At 44.1% G+C, this 27,248-nt stretch overlaps 1 protein-coding gene across 3 annotated transcripts; it reads right to left on the bottom strand.

Annotated features, from left to right (window-relative positions):
- Positions 1-27,248, bottom strand: strap (serine/threonine kinase receptor associated protein). Of its 3 annotated transcripts, none has more exons than XM_087999653.1 (10): positions 27,139-27,248; positions 20,036-20,201; positions 17,843-17,978; positions 17,201-17,282; positions 17,047-17,119; positions 15,706-15,805; positions 12,975-13,112; positions 3,290-3,426; positions 1,261-1,410; positions 1-1,034 (listed from the first exon to the last, which is right to left on the bottom strand). In XM_087999653.1, the coding sequence occupies exons 2-10, from the start codon at positions 20,145-20,147 to the stop codon at positions 973-975; spliced, it is 990 nt and encodes a 329-aa protein (XP_087855779.1). In that variant the 5' UTR covers positions 20,148-20,201; positions 27,139-27,248; the 3' UTR covers positions 1-972. The 3 variants fall into 3 exon arrangements, with proteins under 3 accessions (XP_087855779.1, XP_043569465.1, XP_043569467.1); XM_043713530.2 differs by lacking the exon at positions 27,139-27,248 and adding an exon at positions 26,484-26,503; XM_043713532.2 differs by lacking the exon at positions 27,139-27,248 and adding an exon at positions 26,307-26,324.

Genomic DNA, 27,248 nt, shown 5'->3' with positions numbered 1-27,248 from the left:
CACTTTTTATTATTTTTAATCAACAGACACGCAACAACACATTTTTCGTAAGAGCATAATAACCCCATGTTGCAATTGAGAAAAGAAAGAAACGGACATATCAGGATCAGGCAGTAACTTAAAAAGGTTTCTAGTCAGCCCATGATTGGGCCACTGCATTAAACATAACCAGAGCTTTACAAAATGCTCACTGATCCTAGATGTTGTATATAATCAAAACAGTTGGCTGCAAAAGTGAATCATTCCACATAGTCAACCTTCAGCTTAAAACATAAAATATAACATAGCTCCTGAGCAGATAAAAGTCCTAATGTAATTACTGCAACTGCTGCTTATTTTCTTTTGCCGAGGACAAAAATAATTAGTAGATCTATTAACATGCATTGAGTCACAAAGCAGCAAAGTTTGAAGAGTAATAAATACACTGTAAAGCATTTTCTGTCTGTTAATGTTTACACATGCATGGGGGACAGTTTAATACTGCTTAAGGGTCCATTTGCATAAATAAATTGTCAGAAATCGTGATAGATTGAAAGCCATTTAAAATGAAAAGAATGACAACAAATGTTGAATAAGGTTTTATTGTTAAAGCATAAACGTAGCATTGAACTAATGGGTGGAAAAGAAAAAAATGGATTATTTTCTAACAGAAACAGACTTGAATCCATTATGTTATAGCTGTAACTTGACCACACTTCCTCAATGAGAAACTTCTGTCAAGATACAATATATACAGGTGTTACTAGTCAGGCCCAATTAAACCACTACATGATGGGAGGCAGCTGCAATGAACATACATAGGTCTACAACTTTCCTTCCTTGCAGACACCAGGTGGTTGCCTTCTAGACAGTTAAAGTTTTTGAATGAATGATATAGTTCCATTTATCAGGTCTGCATTTTCATAACCATATAAAACCCTTTTTGTTCAGTTCATCACATTGTTGCTTGTTTGTTTTTCTCAAGTTGGCATCTCAAGCTTTTACCTCTGGAGGAGTGCCATAGATTGAATCAGAGTTTTCAGATCCAAGCTCCTCTGTAATTCAAATACAGAAGTGTAAATACAGACAGCTCCCCACATTGACAGCTTAAATTACAAGTATTTCACCCAAAGATGATTGACCTGTACATTCAGCACGAGTTAAACCGTTCCTTCAGAAAATCAAGAGATCTCTATAGAACAAACGCACGCTGCTACACATTTAAAGTATGAAGTAAGATTGACATCAGTTAACTGGGATGATGAATGAAAATGCACTTACCAGGGAGCACACATTTCCATAACCCATATGTTTTGCCAACAGTTGTCTGCCAAAGACGAAGAGTTCCATCTTCAGAACCACTTGCATATAATTCTCCATCGGGACTAAATCTCACACAGTGGACTGGGCCAAAGTGACCTTTGTATGACTCTACAAAAAGATTTAATTTCACTTAGAACAGAGCGAAAACAACAGATATTAAAAATAAAAAGTATTTTTTTTATTAGTGCAATATTTAAATTTTAAAAACATTAAAATTCTTGCTGTTGGGCAATTCAAAATTACAGACATATACAGCCAAGTATAGCCTTGAGCCACTTCCAGGAAAGATAAAAGATCATGTGCCCAAGTCTCATTCAAAAGATGCAAAACATGAAAACCTATGTTGATACTCCAGTGCTATAGTTAGGGTGTGCTATAATTTCAGAAATGTCGTGTTTCAAATCAGATATTAAACCAAGCCCTCATCATCAGAGTAACATTATCTGGTCATTAGCACATTGTTATTGCAGGATCTTGAAGTGTACAAACTGACTGCTGTATTTTTAAAAATTCCAACAGTAACAGTACACAAAGTACTTTTTGGCTGTAGAACACTTTAGGACATCCTGTGGTCATGAAAGTTATCTAAACCTAATAGTTTTGATAAAAATAAATTAGGCAAACAGATTAAATGTACATCTGTAACTTTTAAACTTTGAATTGATGACTCCATCATGAACAAGCCTAACACCTGTTCTTGCTTTTTCCAGACATGCCACTGCAAAGTCTAAAAACAGTATTACTAGAACATCTTACTTTCATTTGCTTAAGATCTCAGCAAACTAACATTTCCATTTTCTGCAACTTACTGCAAGCAACAACAGTAGATTCCATTTTTACATGTGAACAGACAGGAATCACAAGGTTCTTATCACTGATGTTGACTGACCTGCGTTTTTCCAACACCCTTAATTTTAACTGAATCAAGTTGAAGACAAAAATATTCAAGGCTATAATGCTTGAAATAACTGCACGTAGCCTAGTTGCTTAATCCAGGAAAATTAATTAAGAATTACAAAGCAGAAGCTCACAAAAACTTTGCATACCAGACACACACAGACTTAAGTTATTTTCAGTGAAAGTTACAATTCTACTATGTTTTATTCTTGGTTGTGTAATCAAATTAAATGAAATCTCATTACTGACAAGACTTTTAAGATTTAATCTGTGAAACTACAATGATTTCTTAAATTACTGTATCTACAAATCCAATTGAAAACTAATGATTTTCCTACAATTTTAACGTTAGTCTTAATAGAAAAGGCAATGTTTATCTAGAAGGGAAATTCAACCTGCACCTACCAATATTTAAGGGGTAGTATGGGTTCACCTCTCCTAATTCCAAAGGTCATACTGCACTGACTGAACAGCAACTATAAATAATTCACTAAAACATGTAATGGTCTTGATGTACCCAAATTCCAAGGAGAAAAAAAAAAGCAAGATTGGTCATTAAAGACCATAAGATATTTGTTGCCCTTTTAGGAGTTCCACTGGGCTTGTTCACATTGAACTCCTGCTGTTGCTCTCTCCACAGCAGTCAACAGCTTCATTTGAAGACAGTGGTGCAACCTCTTAAATGGAATGACTGAAATCAAATTTGGGGCAACTGCATTCACAAAACTGCAAAATGCCATGAAGCTTTTCACTGATCTCAAAACTTCATAATGATCCAGAAAGTATCCAAATACACACGCGTTGACTACAGAACATGTCTTGGATCAATTTAGTTTTGGATCAAAACTAGAAAGCAAATGCACAACTGAATATTGGACTAATTCAACATTTAAGAACAAAAATTAACATGATGATTGTTGATTTCTACAGATGTATAGTAATCCAAAATGGTACAGATAAAATAAGATCACTCTATATACCGGAATTATACAAACAATAGTAATCCTATTTGCAGCAGCAAAGAATCGTGACTTGAAATATAATTTTCACAAAACAGCTAATCCACATGAAAAAAAATTAAACTACTTACCTAAATCCTCGCCTGTATTATAATCAAACTTGTATAGTTTGAAATCATCACCTCCTGCAACAAAAACGTCTTTCTCAGGGTGAAGAGAAGCAGAGTTGATTGATGCTGGTGCGTCAAAAGATTTGATCAACTCAAGACTGTAAAACATTAGTACAAAACTTGTCAGAATGTATCCCAAATCATTAAAATATTTCCATTTGCTGAAATGTATTATATGTACTCTACAAGCACGACAAATTTACTGATACTGTGGTACAAAAGAAATTCCTAAATATGACTGGAATAAGATATAATGATGCACTCTACTCAAGAATCCACAAACAATGTGGGGAGGAGGCAAAGAAATGTGTTTTTTAAAAAGAGCAGAGAACACTGGGAACGGGTGGTGGAGGAGAGGAGAGAGATTGGGAGGAATGGAGGAAGTGAGGGAGGCCGAGTTAAATGAGTATCTCAATTCTTTCAAACATTGTAATGAGAATACAGCAAATACTGGAAAAAATTACATGCACTGGTACCTCTAATGCTCATATGAAATGGCGTCAGACAGAAGGGTCCACAAACAATTGGTAAATTTAAATGGGATTTCTGTGCTTGTAAACCACTACTTCAGATAAAATAACTTTGGATATGGAGTTCCCAGTCTTGACATTTTTCTGCTACGCCTCAGTGGTAATACAATCTAAGAAACTAACTAGAAACAAAACTACTAGGCATATGTTATCTGCATTATATACGATCTTCAACGCTTTTTGCTTATGTTCAGTGCTATTCACCCATTGCTAGCTCCTATTTAAGAGGATGATGAGAACCACAAAGATCAATACGGATTTTCAGTGAGGTAATTATAAGGAGAAGTACTGATTGTAAATTTCTTGCCAACATCCCTCATGGTCTGGGAAATTTCAAATAAGTTTAAATTATCTTATTGACTGTTAAGTTTGAATCAAAATGCCACAACTGGGCACTGATTGGACAAAACCATGCGCTTCATTTCAGCAGCAACTTTTAATGTTAGAAACTATACATTTTGACCACTCAACAACAGAACATAATCTCATTCTCAACCAACAACAGTAGCGACACTTCTCAGCACAGTTCACTGCAGAGTAATCAGGTTCAGAACAAATTAAAATTTTTCCCTCGAGTCAAGAATACTTCAACCCATTTTAAACTGGAGTGTCAATATGACAGATCAAGTCACTCAGCAGACTATGGAACAAATGAGAATATGCTGACCAATGTTCCTTAACATTTCAGAATACAGGTTGCTCTTTTCTAATACGATGGCTGATTCTTGTGCAACCCTGCATTATAGAAAAATTGCACTTTAGAAACAGCACCTAAAGTGCTGGCAATGTAATCGCATTACAGCCAACACTATTTAAAAGTTCATGCTTTAGAAACAGTGCCTTCAATTCACCAATCACATTGCAACAAATTAGCGTTAATGAAACACGGGTTATCGCAGAATGACCTGCATTTCACTATGGTTAGTCTTTGCACCAAGCCTCTGGTTTTAAAATGAAGTTTAACACCATATCACCATTGGCTTCTAACGTACCTGTCTTCTTGCCTTTTTCTAAAACTCAGATGTGCACCAGAGACTTTCCAATTGTGGTATTCTACAATCACATCAAATTCTTTAGCTGCACTGGTCACAAGTCTTAATTCCCACTGTTTACAGTAATCTCCAGGAATTCTCAAGGATCCATCATTGGTCTCTCCTGTGTTATATGCTGTTCCTCATGACAATTCCAGATGTAGGATCAGCTCACACTACACACTGACACCTTTGCTCTACCTCTGCCATTACATTACGTATTTGACATCTAGCTTAAATGAATCAGTTTCTTAAAGATATTGCAAAACTGAAATAATCATGCTATCCTGAACACAACTAATTTGACAAACCCATCAATTCTTTATCCACCACTCTTTCAGTCTCTAGTTTAAAGCTGTGTTGCAAGGTGAGAGATTTATATATATCATTAAGTTTAGCATTCGGATTTTATACTCACGGTACATGGGTTTTGGTCTGTATGTATGAAGGGATAATAATTAAGTTCAGTATTTCTGGATCCATGACTTTTTAAATTATTAGTTCAAGGAATGTGGGCATCACTGGCTGGGCCAATATTTATTGCCTCATTCCTAATTACACTTGAGAAAGTGATGGGAAGCAGTCTCCTTGAAACACTGCAGTCAATTTGTTGTAGGTAGACTAAATGCTGGAATGAGTCAAACCGCACTTGACTGGGACCCTCGAAGGGAATCATTTGATTTTTTTTATTGCAAGGGTTTTATAATCAGAAAGTGCGAACAATAAAATGCATCAGCTTGCTTGTGTGTTTAGAAGAATGAAGAACTGAATTTTGCTGAGGATAAAGCCACAGATTGGAGTGCTATTGGGGTAGTTGGTAGATAACAAATTTGTGTTATGCGTAAATACCTTGGTACGGTCTACATTACCTTCATTTCTATTGTATAATCTGTTCTCTTTTTAATTGTTAAAATCAAACCTGCAACCTTGTGTTACGTTTCAGTGAAAGACTATGAAACTGAATTAAAATACAAAACATGATCTACCAGGCCAGATTTCAATCTGGAATCAGACTTGTCCAGTCACATCAGCTGAGGACTGTTGCAACTTGAGCCTTTTGTTCCAACTCCAAACTGAACTCCTCAAATCAATCCATCCTTCATAAACAGCTAATATAACACCAAACCTCCAGCCAACCCCCTTTGCCACTGAATCTTACACCCCTGGTTTTGTCACCTCCAATCTTCCTCGAAGAACTCTCTTCCTTTGTAAAAGTCAACTCAACCAAGCATTCAAAATTTATATCTCAAAATCTGTGGGCCTTCTCCACCCAACTTCTAATCCCATCCAGTCCAATGCTTCCACTTCTTCCCTAACGATCTATTTTTCATCGTTACATACACTATCTCCAGCTATTAACAAAAGATATCCCTTCCTAAAATACTCCAACATTCCTTCTCATTTGAAGGCCTCCTGTGACAAAACTTCATTCAATCTTCAATTGATACTGTACTACAGATCTCATTTGGTACTGTGCCCAACTCAAGAACAAGGAACAACAGTATGTTATGCGTCCCTTCAAGTTTTAAGCCAATCATTGAGAGCATGGTCAATCTGATTTTACCTTGAACATCACATTCCTGCATAAATCTTATGATCTTGCATCCTCTGGGTTATCAAGAATCTATGTACTGGATCAGTGGTGCTGGAAGAGCACAGCAATTCAGGCAGCATCCGAGGACAGGCAAAAATCGACGTTTCGGGCAAAAGCCCTTCATCAGGAATAAAGGCAGAGAGCCTGAAGCGTGGGGAGATAAGCTAGAGGAGGGTGGGGGTGGGGAGAGAGTGGCATAGAGTACAATAGGTCAGTGGGGAAGGAGATGAAGGTGATAGGTCAGGGAGGAGAGGATGGAGTGGATAGGTGGAAAAGGAGCTGGGCAGGTCGGACAAGTCCGGACAGGTCAGGGGATCGAGTTGCTGGAGGTTAGAAGCTAGGATGAGGTGGGGGAAGGGGAAATGAGGAAACTGTTGAAATCCACATTGATGCCCTGGGGTTGAAGTGTTCCGAGGCAGAAGATGAGGCGTTCTTCCTCCAGGCGTCTGGTGGTGAGGGAGCGGCGGTGGAGGAGGCCCAGCACCTCCATATCCTCGGCAGAGTGGGAGGGGGAGTTGAAATGTTGAGCCACTGGGCGATTTGGTTGATTGGTGCGGGTGTCTCGGAGATGTTCCCTAAAGCGCTCTGCTAGGAGGCGCCCAGTCTCCCCAATGTAGAGGAGACCGCATCGGGAGCAACGGATACAATAGATGGTATTAGTGGATGTGCAGGTAAAACTTTGATGGATGTGGAAAGCTCCTTTGGGGCCTTGGATAGAGGTGAGGGAGGAGGTGTGGGCGCAGGTTTTACAGTTCCTGCGGTGGCAGGGGAAAGTGCCAGGATGGGAGGGTGGGTCGTAGGGGGGCGTGGACCTGACCAGGTAGTCACGGAGGGAACGGTCTTTGCGGAAGGCGGAGAGGGGTGGGGAGGGAAATATATCCCTGGTGGTGGGGTCTGTTTGGAGGTGGCGGAAATGTCGGCGGATGATTTGGTTTATGCGAAGGTTGGTAGGGTGGAAGGTGAGCACCAGGGGCGTTCTGTCCTTGTTGCGGTTGGAGGGGTTGGGTCTGAGGGCGGAGGTGCGGGATGTGGACGAGATGCGTTGGAGGGCATCTTTAACCACGTGGGAAGGGAAATTGCGGTCTCTAAAGGAGGCGGCCATCTGGTGTGTTCTATGGTGGAACCGCTCCTCCTGGGAGCGGATACGGCGGAGGCGGAGGAATTGGGAATACGGGATGGCATTTTTGCAAGAGGTAGGGTGGGAAGAGGTGTAATCCAGGTAGCTGTGGGAGTCGGTGGGTTTGTAGAAGATGTCAGTGTCAAGTCGGTCGTCACTGATGGAGATGGAGAGGTCCAGGAAGGGGAGGGAGGTGTCAGAGATGGTCCAGGTAAATTTAAGGTCAGGGTGGAATGTGTTGGTGAAGTTGATGAGTTGCTCAACCTCCTCGCGGGAGCACGAGGTGGCACCAATGCAGTCATCAATGTAGCGGAGGAAGAGCTGGGGAGTAGTGCCGGTGTAATTACGGAAGATCAACTGCTCTACGTAGCCAACAAAGAGACAGGCATAGCTGGGGCCCATATGTGTGCCCATGGCTACCCCTTTGGTCTGGAGGAAGAAGTGGGAGGATTCAAAGGAGAAATTGTTAAGGGTGAGGACCAGTTCGGCCAAACGAATGAGAGTGTCGGTGGAGGGGTACCCAACAGTACCCAACAGTACCCCTCCACCGACACTCTCATTCGTTTGGCCGAACTGGTCCTCACCCATAACAATTTCTCCTTTGAATCCTCCCACTTCTTCCTCCAGACCAAAGGGGTAGCCATGGGCACACATATGGGCCCCAGCTATGCCTGTCTCTTTGTTGGCTACGTAGAGCAGTTGATCTTCCGTAATTACACCGGCACCACTCCCCACCTCTTCCTCCGCTACATTGATGACTGCATTGGCGCCACCTCGTGCTCCCGCGAGGAGGTTGAGCAACTCATCAACTTCACCAACACATTCCACCCTGACCTTAAATTTACCTGGACCATCTCTGACACCTCCCTCCCCTTCCTGGACCTCTCCATCTCCATCAGTGACGACCGACTTGACACTGACATCTTCTACAAACCCACCGACTCCCACAGCTACCTGGATTACACCTCTTCCCACCCTACCTCTTGCAAAAATGCCATCCCGTATTCCCAATTCCTCCGCCTCCGCCGTATCCGCTCCCAGGAGGAGCGGTTCCACCATAGAACACACCAGATGGCCTCCTTCTTTAGAGACCGCAATTTCCCTTCCCACGTGGTTAAAAATGCCCTCCAACGCACCTCGTCCACATCCCGCACCTCCGCCCTCAGACCCAACCCCTCCAACCGCAACAAGGACAGAACGCCCCTGGTGCTCACCTTCCACCCTACCAACCTTCGCATAAACCAAATCATCCGCCGACATTTCCGCCACCTCCAAACAGACCCCACCACCAGGGATATATTTCCCTCCCCACCCCTCTCCGCCTTCCGCAAAGACCGTTCCCTCTGTGACTACCTGGTCAGGTCCACGCCCCCCCTACGACCCACCCTCCCATCCTGGCACTTTCCCCTGCCACCGCAGGAACTGTAAAACCTGCGCCCACACCTCCTCCCTCACCTCTATCCAAGGCCCCAAAGGAGCTTTCCACATCCATCAAAGTTTTACCTGCACATCCACTAATATCATCTATTGTATCCGTTGCTCCCGATGCGGTCTCCTCTACATTGGGGAGACTGGGCGCCTCCTAGCAGAGCGCTTTAGGGAACATCTCCGAGACACCCGCACCAATCAACCAAATCGCCCAGTGGCTCAACATTTCAACTCCCCCTCCCACTCTGCCGAGGATATGGAGGTGCTGGGCCTCCTCCACCGCCGCTCCCTCACCACCAGACGCCTGGAGGAAGAACGCCTCATCTTCCGCCTCGGAACACTTCAACCCCAGGGCATCAATGTGGATTTCAACAGTTTCCTCATTTCCCCTTCCCCCACCTCATCCTAGCTTCTAACCTCCAGCAACTCGATCCCCTGACCTGTCCGGACTTGTCCGACCTGCCCAGCTCCTTTTCCACCTATCCACTCCACCCTCTCCTCCCTGACCTATCACCTTCATCTCCTTCCCCACTGACCTATTGTACTCTATGCCACTCTCTCCCCACCCCCACCCTCCTCTAGCTTATCTCCCCACGCTTCAGGCTCTCTGCCTTTATTCCTGATGAAGGGCTTTTGCCCGAAACGTCGATTTTGCCTGTCCTCGGATGCTGCCTGAATTGCTGTGCTCTTCCAGCACCACTGATCCAGAATCTGGTTTCCAGCATCTGCAGTCATTGTTTTTACCAAGAATCTATGTAGCCCTGCCTTTAAAATAATTGAAGATTCTGCATCCACTACCTTTTGATGAAGGGAAGTTCAAAAAATGCAACTCAACTGTAATAACATTTTTATGACATGTTAAAACATTTTTACTAACAGTTAACATTTTCTCCATGACAGATGGGAAACTAACTGGCTTGTAGTTACCTGCTTTCTGCCTCCATTGCTTTTTGAACAGAAAAGTTACATTAAGTATTTTCCAACCTAAAGGATCCTTACCTGAATCTAATGAATTCTGGTAAATTAAAACCAGTGCATCAACTATCTCACGAGCTATTTCTTTCATGACCCGAGGTTGAAATCCATTCTAGTCTTAGGGACGTGCTAACATGCAGTTCTGACAATTTATTCAGTACTACTGGTTTGTAAATTTGAGCTCTTCCCTCTCTTTTAATTCCCGGTTTACAGCTACATCCACGATGTTTCTTGAATCCTCCAGGGAATACTGATGTAAAATATCAGTATTCAACATCAACATCTTTGTGGAGTACTTTCCCTTTAATAGGCACTATAAAAATCCAAAATGAAACATTCTCCCTAACAATTTGTGGGTATTAAACATTTTCATAAGAGTCCTTTTTGCAGGTAAATTTACATTTCTAAAGATTAAACTGACTTAAGCTCAGAGGATTCATTATGTTATGACATGGCAGCAAACCCTTCTGTTAATTAAATCATTGGCCCAGAAAAGCTCACCTCACCTTGCAATCTGTTGAAATATGGAGTGACAGAACACCCAAATTCCACTATTTATAGAAAATAATATCAATTATTCTTTAACTCCAAAGTGAACATTAAGCAATGCTTCACAACTCTAGGTCCCCGTTTCTCTTAACGGCTTATTATCTGCCTCCAACTCTAAAACAATATGCTGTCCCAATAAGACTTATTAAAATTACATCAACTTAGTTTAAAAACCAGGCGAAAGTGAGGACTGCAGATGCTGGAGATTAGAGTGTGGGGTGCTGGAAAAGCACAGCAGGTCAGGCAGCATCCAAGGAGCAGGAAAATCGACGTTTCGGGCAAATGCCTCAGGGGTGGAGGGATAAATGGAAGGGGGTGGGGCTGGAGAAAGTAGCTGAGAATGCAATAGGTGGATGGAGGTGGGGGTAAAGGTGATAGGTTGGAGGGAAGGGTGGAGCGGATAGGTGGGAAGGAAGATAGACAGGTCATGAAGACAGTGCTGAACTGGAAGGTTGGAACTGGGATAAGGTGGGGGGAGGGGAAATGAGGAAACTGGTGAAATCGACATTGATGCCATGCGGTTGGAGGGTCCAGAGGTGGAAAATGACGTGTTCTTCCTGTGGGCATCGGGTGGTAAGGGAGTGGCAACTGAGGTGGCCTAGGACCTGCATGTCCTTGGCAGAGTAGGAGGAGGAATTAAAGTGTTTGGCCATGAGGATATCTGTGGAAGTTGGGTTTGTCGAAAATGTCAGCTATCTGGACTACACCACCTCCCACCCTGCCTCCTGCAAAAGTGCTTTCATTTATTTCCAATTTCTCGGTATCCATCCCCAGGAGGATCAGTTCCACCACAGAACATACCAGATGGCCCCCTTCTTTAAAGACCGCAATTTCCCCATCCGCATGATTGATTATGCCCTCCAATGCATCTCATCCACTTCCTGCATCTCCACCGTCGAACTCCACCACTCCAACAAGGACAGACCCCCACTCCCCCACCTCCCAATCTCCGTATACATCGCATTATTCGCCGTCATTTCCGCCACCTACAAACAGACCCCGCCACCTGATATATATTTCCTGCACCACCCCTATCAGCTTTCCGTAAAGACTGTTACCTCCAAGACTACCTTGTCAGGTCCATGCCCCCTAACAACACACCCTCCTCTCCTGGCAGCTTTCACTGCCAGCGCAGGAACTGCAAAACCTGCGCCCACACCTCCCCCTTCACCTCTGTTCAAGGCCCCAAACGAGCCTTCCACATCCATCAAAGTTTCACCTGCACTTCTACAGGTCATTTACTGTATCCATTGCTCCCGAAGCAGTCTCCTCTACAGCGGGGAGACAGGAAGGCTTAGCACTTCAGAGAACGTCTCCGGGACACCTGCATCAATCAACCTCACCGCCCCGTGGCCAAACACTTCAACTCCCCCTCCCACTATGGACAGGCAGGACCTGGGCCGCCTCCATTGCCTCTCTCTTATTATCTGACACCTAGAGGAAGAATGCCTCATCTTCTGCCTCGGGACCTTCCAACCCCAGGGTATCGATGTAATTTTCACTAGTTTCCTCATTTTCCCTCCCCCCACCTTACCAGTGTTCCAACCTTCCAACTCCCCACCACCCTCATGACCTGTCCTACCTGTTCATCTTCCTTCCCACCTATTCACTCCACACTCCCCTCCGACCTATTGCCTTTACCCCCACCTCCATCCACCTATTGAACTCTCAGCTACCTTAGCCCCAGCCGCACACCCCCCTCCCATTTCTCTCTCCACTGGAGGCTCCGAGCCTCATTCCTGATGAATGGCTTTTGCCTGAAATGGCAATTTTCCTGCCCCTCGGATGCTGCCTGACCTGCTGTGCTTTTCAGCACCACAACTCTACTTTAGTTTCAAAGCCACACAACAGCTGTCCTCTTTTGTGTCTTTCTTCATCCAGCTGAAGATCGCCCTGGGTCATCATCTTTCTTTTTACTGCGAATATGTTTCATATAAGAAGGTACCTTTAGTAGAGAGTGTTTCCGAATTTTTTGGATCTTGTTGATGGCAGTTGCTCTATGTTCAATTTTCAAAATGCCTGTATTTTATATCCCCAATATCAGACTCGTTCATTGGTTCAATGTTGGCATTACAATAAATTCAAACTTGATTGGATTTTAGTATCCTGAGGCATAATTTAAACTGATTGGTTAAATTCAAACTGTCATTAAAATAGCAACCAACTCAGGTATCCATATCAAGGCCAAATGTTATATACTTTCAATTATCCAGTACACTGAGACTGCCTTCTAGTATCCAGTTATATCACACAGGGGCTTCTAAGCTCTCACTTTCCAACAGCATTCACTCTCTCAAAGGTACAGTACACATCTTCAACTACATAACAATTGCAAAGTGCCCGAATGATGAATATTTAAGTTCTAAAGACAGACAACGTTTATCACACTAACTTAAAACAGACCTGAAATGATTTAACTTACCTTAGTGCATTGTAAAAAGCAATAGTTTTTCCATAAGTTAAAACCAGAATCTCTCCATCAGGTATATACTCAACACTGCTTACAGATGACCCAACATGAATAGTTTGCACTTCAATCATACTGGACCTGTCCCAGAGCCTGTAACAATATCAAGTATTAGAATACTTCAAATAAAGCTTCACCCATAGTTTAACAAGCTTGAGGAATATCTTCCCGTCATTTATTCATGTTAAACAAACTGCTGATATCTACCAGATCTGCCTTTCAACTGTAGCCAAAAGTCAGATGTGCAGTCTTATTTTAATTACAGCATGTACTTGGGTAACAGTAGTGATTCTAAGACTGATTCTTACGTCTTGACTTTTATATGAATAAAACTGGAGGTTGAAACGCATTCTTATCCGTCGCCTTGCAATCACAGCTGCCAGGTCACAGACTGTAATCCTTGCTGCCAAAACCAGTACAAATTAAGTCAAAATTATGGGCATCTGCACAAGGAACTGATTCACTGCAAATGGGGGAGATGTTCGCAGGTAAGGGGACGACTTAAGTGGAAAATGGAAAGCCTTCAGAAATGAGATAATAAGTGTCCAGGAAAAGTATAATCCTGTCAGGGTGAAAGGAAAGTCTGGTAGATGTAGGGAATGCTGGACGACTAAAGAAGTTGAGGGTTTCGTTAAGAAAAAGAAGGAAGCATATGTCAGGTACAGACAGGATCGATGAAGTGAATGCTTAGAAGAGTATAAAGGCAGTAGGAGTATACTTAAGAGGGAAATCAGGAGGGCAAAAAGGGGACATGAGATAGCTTTGGCAAATAGAGTTAAGGAGAATCCAAAGGGTTTTTACAAATGACAAAAGGGTAACTAAGGAGAGAATAGGGTCCCTCAAAGATCAGCAAGGCGGCCTTTGTGCGGAGCTGCAGGAGATGGGGGAGATACTAAATGAGTATTTACTGTGGAGAAGGACATGGAAGATATAGAATGTAGGGAAATAGACGGTGACATCTTGAAAATTGTCCATATTACAGAGAAGGAAGTGTTGGATGTCTTGAAATTTATAAAGGTGGATAAATCCCCAGGACCTGATCAAGTGTGCCCTAGAACTCTGTGGGAAGCTAGAGAAGTGATTAGTGGGCCCCTTGCTGAGATATTTATATCATTGATAGTCACAGGTGAGGTGCTGGAAGACTGGAGATTGGCTAATCTGGTGCCACTGTTCAAGAAAGGTGGTAAAGACAAGCCAGGGAACTTTTGACCAGTGAACCTGACATTGGTGGTTGGCAAGTTGTTGGAGGGAATCCTGAGGGGCAGAATGTACATGTATTTGGAAAGGCAAGGGCTGATTAGGGACAGTCAACATGGCTTTGTGCGTGGGAAGTCATGTCTCACAAACTTGATTGAGTTTTTTGAAGTAACAAACAGCTTTGATGAGGGCAAAGCAGTAGACGTGATCGTGGGTTTCTGCCTCTACAACCTTTATGGCGGTGAGTTCCAGATTCCCACCACCTTCTGGGTGATAGTTTTTCCTCGCATCTCATCTAAAACTCATGCCCCGGTCATTGATCCCTCCACCAAAGGAAAGTGTTCCTTTTTGCCTACCCTATCTATGCCCCTCATAATTTTATACATCTCAATCATTAGAGCATAAGAACTAAGCAGGAATAGTCCATGAAAGACCTTGAGATTATTCTGCCCATTAATATGATCGTGGCTGATCTCATGTAGGCCTCAACTCCTCAAATCATGTCCTCCCTCAATTTCTGCTCCAAGGAAAGTTCCAGCCTGTCCAATCTCTCTTTTTAACTGAAACTCCCCAGGCAAAATCCTGATGAATTGCCTCTGTACCCTCCCCAGTTCAAACACATCCCTCCTATAATGTGGATTCTAGAACTGTACAGATATCTAGCTGTGGACGAGCCAACATCTTAAACAGTTCCAGCATAACCATCTTGCTTTGACTAATAAAGGCAAATATCCCATAATTGTTCACTACCATTCACGACTGGAAATGGCTGGACTGCAGAGCTTAGATCTGATCCGTTGGTTGCTTAGCTCCATCACTTGCTGCTTATGCCATTTGCCATACACATAGTCAATCGGATAGTTTCACCAGATTGACACCTCATTTTTAGGTTTGCCTAGTGCTGCTCCTGGCATGCCCTCCTGCATTTTTCATTGAACCCTAGATTGACACCAATGGTTGAGTGGGGGGATATGCCAGACCATGCAATTCTGCTGCTGTTGATGGCCCATAGTGCCTCATGGATGCCCAGTCTTGACATCCAGTATGATGAGCACAAAGTATTGGGGTTGACTTTTGTTCAAGATCGACTGATACTCACGTATATACATTCTAGGACTTTAAGCAGGTCACCAGACAGAACCTTAAAGAACAGTCTGAGAAAATCAGAACTTCAGAGAGAATTACGTTGGGAAGATGATTTGTGCAGGGTAGAACTTACACCAATATATTGCTGCTAACAAAAATAAAATAGTATGATAGTACGGATGCTAGAAATCTAAAACAAACAGAAAATGTTCTAAGTACTTAGATCTAGCAGTCAACTTGTGTGTCATCCAAATTTGGGTCTGCCCCTACCCCACACAAAAAAGTAGTCAAGCTTGATAGCATAACTATTTTCCTTAAAAAAGGTCAGAAATATTTTACAAAAGGTACAATCCACATAAATATTGTTCACCTCAAACTTGAATTCTTCAGCAAAATCCCATACCTTACAGTCTTGTCATCAGCTGCTGAAATTATCTGCCTGTCTCCATTACACCACAGCGCTTTCTTAATACCAGAACTATGACCACTGATCTCGAGAGGCTCTGACAGAGAAAGAACATCAGGACTTGCATGTGACCACCATATTTAACAAAAGATGAGTGAACATTTTTTTTTCTTCTAAGAATGACCTGTGAATGGCTTGACAACTGGAGACTTAATTTACAACCTATAAAAATATTTAGGTTTTTCCATTCACTCTCTCCCAGGTTCACCTTTAAATAGACTTCAGATTTTCTGGCTTTACTTTTGACACTTATTTTCCATCAGTGGCCTTAATACTTCAATAATATTTGAAAGTAAGTGCACACTCAGACAGATTTTTAATGCTTCGTCAAGTACAATGGATTCCTGCAGTTTACGGTCAATCTCTTCTCAAAGATCTTAAAGATTCGATTTGGACAAAAAAAATTGCCTGTTTCAATAATTCATCTACTGGAAAATTGGCGAGGCTAAATGTCAGTGCCCTCTTTGAATTAAGACATTAAACCATGGCTCAACTGACCCTCCCATGTCGGTACAAAACATGCCACTGCCACCTTTTGAAAAAGCAACAGGGCTTTTGAGAGACCGCATCTGGAGCAAATTAAAAGTATTTACTTGCTATACAGGAGGGTAGCCAACGTTTACCAGGCTGATTCCTGGGATGGCAGCCTTATCATGTAAAGAGATTGGGTCAACTGGGCTTATATTCACTGGAGTTTAGAAGAATGAAACAGGATTTCATTGAAACAAAATTCTGACAATGATGGACAGACTGGAAGCAGGGATGCTGTTCCCTTGTTCCAGATTCTCTGTGCAACAAGAGCTCACAATCTCAAGCTAAGTGATAATCCATCTGGACTGAGATGAGGAGAAATTTCTTCACTCAGTGGAACTTTCTTCCAAAGAAAGCTGTCGAGACTAAGCCACTAAACATATTTTAGAAACAAACATTGATTTCTAGAGGCTACAGGTATAAAGGAGTATGGGAAAAAGCAGAGGTACTGCTTTAAGATAAAGGATCAGCCTTGACCACATTGAATGGCAGAGCAGGCTCAGTGGCTGACTGGACTACTCATGCTCTTATTCTTTCTGTTTCTAAACTGGGGACCTAAAACAAGTTTAGCATGAAGAAGAGTGTGACAGAAGAGTCTTCAGCACCACGCATTTAAATAGTTAGACAATCTCTCTTTGCAACATTGTAATATGGTTGCTGAAATCAAAGCCACAGTTTCATATGAAGCTTGCTATGAATAATAAGTGCAAAGGTTAGTAAATCTTTTTGATATTAATTATGCCTCACCTGATTCAGGTTTGTTCAAATCATAAATACGCAAAACTTTGTCTTGCCCACCAGTCAATAAGTTGTTGCTATCCTGAAAGAAAACAAAACAAGCTTAAAAAAGGTTTTAATTTTTTTGGATACAAATAAGAATTGAAATAGAAATGGACTTTACCTCCGTGAAGTCCACAGTTTTGACAATGTGCTTGTGGGCTAAGGTGATCATTTCATCACCTGTCACAGCATCCCACACCTTGCTGAGGATTAACAATATGGATAAATTCAGGTGAAATAACTGCATGTGAAAATAAATATCTAAGAATGCTGAAACAGTTTCCCCAAACATCAACTACAAATCAACTTTAATCTCAGTCTTGGCTCAGGTTTACATATACTTTATCGAATCAACAAAGCTACTAAAACTGATCAAGTTATCAGGAACCTTCAGTGACTGTGTGACCAAGTTAATTTGTGGACCTCAACGATACTAAATGATTTTTGGTGTTTTCATTTGGATTGTCCATTAAAGAGGCAGCTAAAAATAACCCTTCCAAAGACTCAAGATGCAATTAATCTGTAGCCGCCATGGATAAACTGAACAAATAGCCAGCAGTGAGTAGCCAGACAGCTCACACAATGTCACTTTTTTGCAAACAGCGTTTTACAATTCTTTTCATTTGGTTTTATTATCTTCTTTCATTGCAGTTTTTTTCTTAAATAAGCCACATTCAGAACCTCCTTGAGTTAACTGTAGTATATTGTACGACTAATAAAATCATTTGCTGCCTTTGTGATTTATGTTACAAGAGGTACTCACGCTGAAAAATCTGCTGCTGCGGTTGCTGCCCTATTGGCCTCTTTATTTAATGTGGCTCCCCAGACAGCACCTTTGTGACCCAGAAACGTCCCAATCCAGTCCCCTGTGTCACCTTGGCGCATCATGGGCTTGCCATCTGAATGGATATCAAATATTATAATTATAATTAGAGAGATAAAACCTACGTCATGCTTTTACCATAGCAAAGCATACCAAAGCATATAGAAGAGGCATTCATCAAAAGTTGGCACTGAGTCACGTGAGGAAATATTGGGCAGTTGACCTAAAGCTTGTGAAAGAGACATTTTAAGGAGCTCTGTAAAGGTGGAGTGAGAATTTGAGGGGCAGAAATGATTGAATAGTGAATTCCTTAATCTAACATCCAGGCAGGTGAACTGGCAATGACAACTGATCAGACAGTCTCAGTCCTTGTGTCCAGGGCTATAAGCTTCTCATTCTGGTTAGTGATGGTGTTGGCAGATAGGGGAAAGAGCTTAAAGATGAATGCTTCCAAAACAGAAGATGACGTGAGGGGGATATTTCTGCACTTCAGGTTGATCTTGTAGTGAGCATTTTGATGAAATCAAGGCCCAATCTCTCTGTAGTACTTTGCACGGTCTGACAGCGAATGACTAAACCTGCGATCTCATTAAAATCTACATCCCCTAAATTTGAAGGAGCAGAGATAAGAGCCATACTAGGGAATTGCTGTGGATTAAAGTTCGGGTAGGAATATAATGATTTTATTCCAGACTGATAACAAAAGGAAGGCAAGAGTAAGGTTCAAAAGGTCAGTAGTTGGAGAAATATTTTGATGAATGGAGGGCCAAAGAGAATATTAAACTCCTAAATACAAAACTAAGTAATTTGGCAGAGTGCTTTTCCAAGGGTGAGACACAGAAGGAACTGGGGTTGGGGGAGGGTGCAGAGAATCCATGACTGACACAGGGGAAAGAGGTCAAGGTAAAGGAATGACAGTGAATATGTACTGTATACGGAATTTCATATGGAGAGAAACTTAAGGAAACCTAGGAGAATTTGAAGAGAGCACTGCATGAGTGAGACAAAGGTTGAAATTCAAGGAGAAAAATCACAAAGAGATCGAGAGAGGAAAGTAACAAAAATGAAAATTATCAATTCTACAAATAAAATGGCAATCATGCTGAAATCTCAATACTTAAGCAGTATTGAATCATGGCAATTAATACAATAGTACTGAATTTTATACATTTTACTTGCACCTCAATCCACAGATAGGACTTTTAACATTCCTGTAATATCGAACTGCAGTGTTTGTTTAAAATAAAACACTAACTTTTGCAGATGTTATTTAGTCCTAAGTCTATTTCTGATAATTCAGTCATTATCAACAGCAGAAATTAAAATTCACCAAATAATTTGAATTAAGCAACATCAATAGTACAGTATACTGTTATGTTCAAGGACGATTTAACTAAGATTGCTCTACTACGAATAAACATTGTTATTTATAATGATTTTACAAAAATCAAGGGGAAATAATGTGACTTTGTTGTCCCTTTGAAGCCTGGATGATAATTAGGTCATTTGAAACTGAACTTCAAACTGCATATTGGGATTCAAAGTTTGTAAGTAAACATGAGACAGAAAACAGGATATTATAGACAAGTAAATTTACCAACAGGGAACATACAAGAATCGACAATTCAAAAGAGTGAATTGAACAGATGCCGAGAGTGAGGCCTTTCTCTCAGCAGTTCTCGTCACCTGCCACAGGTTGAGTGTTGTCATACACTTTTCCTGCCAGTGGAGATACTATAAGTCACTCTTGATGACAGATGTTTAAAGCCCACCTAGAGGGACACCAGAGTTTGTGACACCTCTTCCTCAAACACCACCTTTCAGAATCTGGCAACAGGTTACACAGGTACAAATACCTGCAATAATTCCACTCAATTCATAGCTTTAAAAAAAATGCAAATATTGACAAAGGTCACAGCCACAAAACAGAATTATTTAATGCGACTGCGGACGAACAAGTCGGAATGCCCTTGTGGTCACTAACAAAGCTTAACTCGACACAAATGTAATTTTAATGTCAGAACATGTCAACACATGGAAGTTGGCGCCGCGAGTTTGTCCGAGCCCCCAGCCCAGAGCAGAGACTTAAACCCGCGATCCTCCCGTGAGCCGCTAGCCGACTTCCAGGCTCACCTTTACAGGCGCTGATTAGGAAGTAACCGTAAGGTGTGATCCCGCTGAAAGCCAAGTCGACCACGGGCCTGGTGTGGCCGCTGCAGGTCAGTGGAGTTTGCCTCATCGCCATCACCAACCTGGGGGAGCAGGGACCAGGAAGAGCGGCTCAGGGCTCCTCGGCAACCTACACACACAGAGAGGGAGGGAGATGGGGTTAGAGGCCGCAACACTCGCCTGTCAGTCCGCCCCCTTACCCAAACCAACAACCCCAAACCGGCTCTCTGCACAAACCGGGAGCTCCTTGCCCCACCCCCCGCCACGTTTGACGTTTCTCCATGGTCCTACTCATCACCAATTTTGCCTCCCACCCCCCAGGGTCCCACTCTTCTTCAGAATACCCCCACCCCTCCAAACACACCTACCCCAGGGTCCCACCCTCCTTCAGCAATCCCCCATCCCCACACACCCCAGGGACTCCCTCCCCCACCCCAAGGACCCGGTCTCTTCCTCTCCTCAGCACCCCCAGACCCTGAGGTCCCGTTCTTCCTCACCCCACCTTCATCCCAGGGTCCGGCTCTTCCTCACAACCCTCATTCCGATGTCCCGCCCACTTCCTTACCATCTCCTCTTTTACCCCTAGGATCCCGCACTCTTTCTCACCATCTCCCCTCTTACACGCCTTGGGGTCTTATGTTCATCCTCACCACCCTCCCCTTTACCCCGGTGACTTGCTCTCTTCCTCAGAACCACACTCCCCCAGTATCTCACTCTTCCTCCCCCATCTTTCCCAGAGGATCGTTCTATCTTCCTCATCATCTCTCTCTCTTACTCACCCTTCCCTTACCCCTCCCAATATCCCCAGAATTTCACTCTCTTCCTCAATATCCCATCATCTCCCTCCACAGATTCACTATCCGTTGAGATAAGTAATTTCTCGTGTTTTAAATCAGCTACCCCTTATCCTAAAAATGTCTTCTCTTGTTCTAGATTGCCCCCATGTGGAAAGATCCTTGCTATGTTTACTTAGTCAATCTCCTTCAGCACCTTATACCTCAATTCGATCTCCTCTCATTCTTCTGAACTCCAGAGAATGTAGGCCTAAGATGCTTAATCTCGCTTTATAAGCCAAACCCCTCATGTCTGGAATCAATGTAGTGAACTTCCTTCAAACTAACTTGAACTAACAACTACATCCCCAACACATCACACCCCAAGTAAGGGGAACAAAATTGTGTGCAATACTCTAGGTGCAGGCTCAATAAGCACAATGCAATTGTAGCAATACTTCGCAATGTTTATGCTCCATATAGAGTCATAGAGATGTACAGCATGGAAACAGACCTCTCTGTCCAACCCGTCCATGCCGACCAGATATCCCAACCCAATCTAGTCCCACCTGCCAGCGCCCAGCCCATATCCCTCCAAACCCTTCCTGTTCATATACCCATCCAAATGCCTCTTAAACGTTGCAATTGTACCAGCCTCCACCACCTCCTCTGGCAGCTCATTCCATACATGTACCACCCTCTGCGTGAAAAAGTTGCCCCTTTGGTCTCTTTTATATCTTTCCCCTCTCACCCTAAACCTATGCACTCTAGTTCTGGACTTCCCGACACCAGGGAAAAGACTTTGTCTATTTACCCTATCCATGTCCCTCATAATTTTGTAAACCTCTATAAGGTCACCCTTCAGCCTCCGACGCTCCAGGGAATACAGCCCCAGCCTGTTCAGCCTCTCCCTGTAGCTCATATCCTCCAACCATGGCAACATCCTTGTAAATCTTTTCTGAATCCTTTCAAGTTTCACAACATCTTTCCGATAGGAAGGAGACCAGAATTGCACGCAATATTCCAACAGTGGCTTAACTAATGTCCTGTACAGCCGCAACATGACCTCCCAACTCCTGTACTCAATACTCTGACCAATAAAGGAAAGCATACCAAACACCTTCTTCACTATCCTATCTACCTGCGACTCTACTTTCAAGGAGCTATGAACCTGCACTCCTAGGTCTCTTTGTTCAGCAACACTCCCTAGGACCTTACCATTAAGTGTATAAGTCCTGCTAAGATTTGCTTGCCCAAAATTCAGCACCTCGCATTTATCTGAATTAAATTCCATCTGCCACTTCTCGGCCCATTGGCCATCTGGTCCAGATCCTGTTGTAATCTGAGGTAACCCTCTTTACTGTCCACTACATCTCCAATTTTGGTGTCATCTGCAAACTTACTAACTGTACCTCTTATGATCGCATCCAAATCATATGTAAATGACAAAAAGTAGAGGGCCCAGCACCGATCCTTGTGGCACTCCACTGGTCACAGGCCTCCAGTCTGAAAAACAACCCTCCACCACCACCCTTGTCTTCTACCTTTTGAGCCAGTTCTGTATCCAAATGGCTAGTTCTCCCTGTATTCTGTGAGCTCTAACCTTGCTAATCAGTCTCCCATGGGGAACCTTGTCGAACACCTTACTTAAGTCCATATATAGATCACATCTACTGCTCTGCCCTCATCAATCTTCTTTGCTACTTCTTCAAAAAAACTCAATCAAGTTTGTGAGACGTGATTTCCCACGCACAAAGCCATGTTGACAATCCCGAATCAGTCATTGCCTTTCCAAATACTTGTACATCCTGTCCCTCAGGATTCCCTCCAACAACTTGCCCACCACTGAGGTCAGGCTCACCAGTCTACAGTTCCCTGGCTTGTCTTTACCACCCTTCTTAAATAGTGGCACCACGTTTGCCAACCTCCAGCCTTCCGGCACCTCACCTGTGACTACCGATGACACAAATATCTCAGCAAGAGGCCCAGCAATCACCTCTCTAGCTTCCCACAGAGTTCCAGGGTACACTTGATCAGGTCCTGGGGATTTATCCACCTTTAACCGTTTCAAGACATCCAGCACTTCCTCCTCTGTAATCTGGACATTTTGCAAGATGTCGCCATCTATTTCCCTACAGTCTATATCTTCCATATCCTTCTCTATAGTAAATACTGATGCAAAATATTCCTTTAGTATCTCCCCCATTTTCTGTGACTCCACACAAAGGTCGCTTTGCTGATCTTTGAGGGGCCCTATTCTCTCCCTAGTTACCCTTTTGTCCTTAATATATTTGTAAAACCCCTTTGGATTCTGCTTAATTCTATTTACAAAGCTATCCCATGTCCCCGTTTTGCCCTTCTGATTTCCCTCTAGTAGGTACATCCACATACTGAATCAGAAAATTGTCTTGTATGCACTTAACAAATTCCTCTCCATCTAAACCTTTAACACTATGGCAGTCCCAGTCGATGTTTGGAAAGTTAAGATCCCCGACCATAACTACCCTATTATTCTTACAGGTAGCTGAGATCTCCTTACAAGTTTGTTTCTCAATTTCCCTCTGACTATTGGGGGGTCTATAATATAATCCCAATAAGGTGATCATCCCTTTCTTATTTCTCAGTTCCACCCAAATAACTTCCCTGGATGTATTTCCGGGAATATCCTCCCTCAGCACAGCTCTAATGCTATCCCTTATAAAAAATGCCACTCCCCTTCCTCTTTTGCCCCTCTTTCTATCCTTCCTGTAGCATTTGTATCCTGGAACATTCAGCTGCCAGTCCATGAGCCTGAGCCATGTTTCCGTAATTGCTATGATAGGCCCCTTGCATTGAAATAAATGCAGTTTAATTTAGTAGTCCTACCTTGTCCCTGCCTGTCCTGACTGTTTGACTCACTTCTGTTCTCAGCTGTACCCGTCTCAGATCGATCTCTTTCCTCACTATCTCCCTCGGTCCCACCCCCCCCTCCTTATATCTTAAGTATTAAGATGACAAAACTATTTGCCTTATTACCTGCTGTATTTACAAACCAGTTTTCTTTGATTCACGCACAAAGACACTCAGATCCCTTTGCATTGAAGCTTCTCTTCACTCAGATAATAAGTTGCCTTTCTATTTCTCTGATCAAAACTTAAACCTCACCTGCCAAATTTTGGCCAATTCACCTAAATTATCCATCTCCATGGAAATTTCTTATTTCTTCATTGCAACTTACTTTCCCATCTATTTTACTGCCATCTGCAAATCTGGCTATAATACTTTCGATCCCTGCATTCCAGTCATTCAGATAGTTTGTAAATAGTTGAGGCCCCAAGACCTGCGTCGTCCTACTAGTTACATCTTGCGAACCAGAAAAAGATTCATTTATCCCAACTCTGCTATCTGCTGTTAATCAACCCTCTATCCAAGCAAATCAATTACCCCAACCCCATGTGATTTACACCTTCTGCAAATCCATATATACATCTACTTTTTTTTAGATTAGATTACTTAGTGTGGAAACAGGCCCTTCGGCCCAACAAGTCCACACCGACCCACCGAAGCGCAACCCACCCAGACCCATTCCCCTACATTTACCCCTTCACCTAACACCTCGGGCAATGTAGCATGGCCAATTCACCTGACCTGCACATTTTTGGACTGTGGGAGGAAACCAGAGCACCCAGGGGAAACCCACGCAGACACGGGGAGAATGTGCAAACTCCACACAGTCAGTCGCCTGAGGTGGGAAATGAACCCGGGTCTCTGACGCTGTGAGGCAGCAGTGCTAACCACTGCGCCACCTTACCACCCATTGATCTCCATTATCTGCATTGCTTGTTACATCTTCAAAGAATTCTAACAAATTAGTCAAACATGATTTATAGTTCATAAAACCATTCTGATTCCGATAGATTTATTTTGAATTACCAAATGTCCTGTTATTACTTCCTTAGTAATGGATTCTAAAAGAGTAATTTCTCCACCTATACAGTAGAGTCTGTACTATTATTTGCCACAGAAAAAGGTTAAGGCTAAAACATTCAATATCTTAAGGAGTTAGATCATTCTGAGGGCTAAAATGTGTGAGAAGAAAACAAGTACAGGTACTTTTACCTGTCACGATTCCCTTGTGATTTTTACCCTTTTACCCAGTGGTTTTTACCTGGTGTTTATTACTCAATCACTTTACTCCGTTGTTTTTACCCTTACAGCCTGTGGTTTTAACCCATTCCTGAAAAGTTATAAAAACCAAGTGTTCCTTATCCAGTCTGAGGTTTGAAGCTGAAGGGTGACCTTACATGGAGAGGGGAAATAGACAAAGTCTTCTAGATGGGAAAATGAATCGGAAGGGTTCAGAGGGATATGGGCTAAGTGCTGGCAAATAGGACTAGATTAATTTAGGATACCTGGTTGGCATAAACGAGTTGGACCGAAGTATTTTCCCAGTGGTGTTCCCAGTACTTGTGCCTGGTATGTGTCCAATCTCCCTCCCAGTGTATCTTAGTGGTGTTTCGCAATGGTGTTACTGATGTTTCTTACCAGTACATCCCTCTGGTGTGCCTTCCTGGTGTTTTCTCAGTGTTTTGTACTGGTATGTCTTACTGTATTTTTCGGGATGGCATGTCTTACCATTATTTTCCTATGGTGTGTTTCCCTGGTTCTCCTGGTGTATCTAATTCAGAATGGTAAGTCTTCCCAGTGTGTTATTCCAAGTGGTGTTTCTGATTTTCCAAGCCTCCCACTTTTGTCTCTTCCTGATGGTTTTCCCAGTCTCCTCCCTCCCAGGTAATGGAGTGTCTTACTAGTATTCTTCCACATCCCACTGCTGCTATGTCATAGCCATGTGTTTCCTGGTGTCTGGATGGCGTTTTCCCAGGGTGTTGTGCCCAGTGTAGTGTCCCTTACCGGCCTGGTGCTCTTCCCGGTGTTTTGTCCCTTATCAGCCTGTTGTTGTGCACCTTACTGGCCTGGCGCTGTTCTCGGTGTGGGGTCCCTTACTGGCCTGCTGTTGTTCCCACTACGTTGTTGTGCCCAGTGTGTTGTCCCTAAATGGCCTGGCGTTATTCCCGGTGTTGTGCCCAGTCTGGGGTCCCTTACCAGTCTGAAGTGGTGTCCCTTACTGCCCTGGTGTTGTGTCCAGTCTGGGGTCCCTTACCAGCCTGGAGTCGTGTCCCTTAGCGGCCTGGTGCCCCTTACCGGTCTGGTGTCATGCCCGGTGCAGTGCCCCTTACCAGCCTGGCATCGTGCGCGGTGCGGTGCACCTTACCGGCCTGGCACATGCGCAGTGCGGTGCCCCTTACCGGCCTGGTGTCGTGCGCAGTGTGGGGGTCCCCTACAGGCCCGGTGTTACGCCCGGTGTGGGGGTCCCTTACCGGCCCGGTGTTACTCCCGGCATAGTGTCCCTTACCGGCCCGGTCTTACTCCCGGCATAGTGTCCCTTACCGGCCCGGTGATACTCCTGGCATAGTGTCCCTTACCGGCCCGGTGTTATTCCCAGCGTGGGGGTCCCTTACCGGCCCGGCGTGGGGGTCCCTTACCGGCCCGGTGTTATTCCCAGTGTGGTGACCCTTACCGGCCCGGTGTGGGGTCCCTTACCGGCCCGGTGTTATTCCCAGTGTGGTGACCCTTACCGGCCCGGCGTGTGGGTCCCTTACCGGCCCGGTGTTATTCCCGGCGTGGGAGTCCCTTACCGGCCCGGTGTTATTCCTGGCGCGGGGGTCCCTTACCGGCCCGGTGTTATTCCCGGCGTGGGAGTCCCTTACCGGCCCGGTGCTATTCCTGGCGCGGGGGTCCCTTACCGGCCCGGTGCTATTCCGGGCGTGGGAGTCCCTTACCGGCCCGGTGTGGGGTCCCTTACCGGCCCAGTGTGGTGCCCCTTACCGGCCCGGTTCTATTCCCGGTGTGGTGCCCCTTACCGGGCCGGTGTGGGGTCCGTTACCGGCCCGGTGTTATTCCCGGTGTGGGGTCCCTTACCGGCCCGGTGTGGTGCCCCTTACCGGCCCGGTGTGGTGCCCCTTACCGGCCCGGTGTGGGGTCCCTTACCGGCCCGGTGTGGGGTCCCTTACCGGCCCGGTGTGGGGTCCCTTACCGGCCCGGTGTGGTGCCCCTTACCGGCCCGGTTCTATTCCCGGTGTGGGGTCCGTTACCGGCCCGGTGTTATTCCCGGTGTGGTGCCCCTTACCGGCCCGGTGTTATTCCCGGTGTGGTGCCCCTTACCGGCCCGGTTCTATTCCCGGTGTGGTGCCCCTTACCGGCCCGGTGTGGGGTCCGTTACCGGCCCGGTGTTATTCCCGGTGTGGGGTCCCTTACCGGCCCGGTGTTATTCCCGGTGTCACGTGTTCCCGGTCCGGTCCAGGCCGCTTCCCTCTCCCGAACCTCGAGACTCCCCGCGAGCTGCAGCGGAAGTGACGCCTGACGCC

Source organism: Chiloscyllium plagiosum, unplaced genomic scaffold, assembly GCF_037043375.1.
Source record: "Chiloscyllium plagiosum isolate Xiang-an unplaced genomic scaffold, Cpla_swu_hap1 HiC_scaffold_23, whole genome shotgun sequence".
Taxonomy (NCBI): Eukaryota; Metazoa; Chordata; class Chondrichthyes; order Orectolobiformes; family Hemiscylliidae; genus Chiloscyllium; species Chiloscyllium plagiosum.
The sequence above is the reverse complement of the archived record's forward strand: the minus strand, read 5'-3'. Positions and strand labels throughout refer to the sequence as shown.

Bases quoted from the DNA above. Each gene is read 5' to 3' on its own strand.
- strap (XM_087999653.1), bottom strand. From the start codon at position 20,147: ATGGCGATGAGGCAAACTCCACTGACCTGCAGCGGCCACACCAGGCCC. The intron at 13,113-15,705 runs GTATGGGATTTT...ATATTGTTACAG, and splicing joins GCTGATGACAAGACTGTAAG to GCTCTGGGACAGGTCCAGTA. The intron at 1,411-3,289 runs GTAAGTAGTTTA...ATCTTTTTGTAG, and splicing joins TAATACAGGCGAGGATTTAG to AGTCATACAAAGGTCACTTT.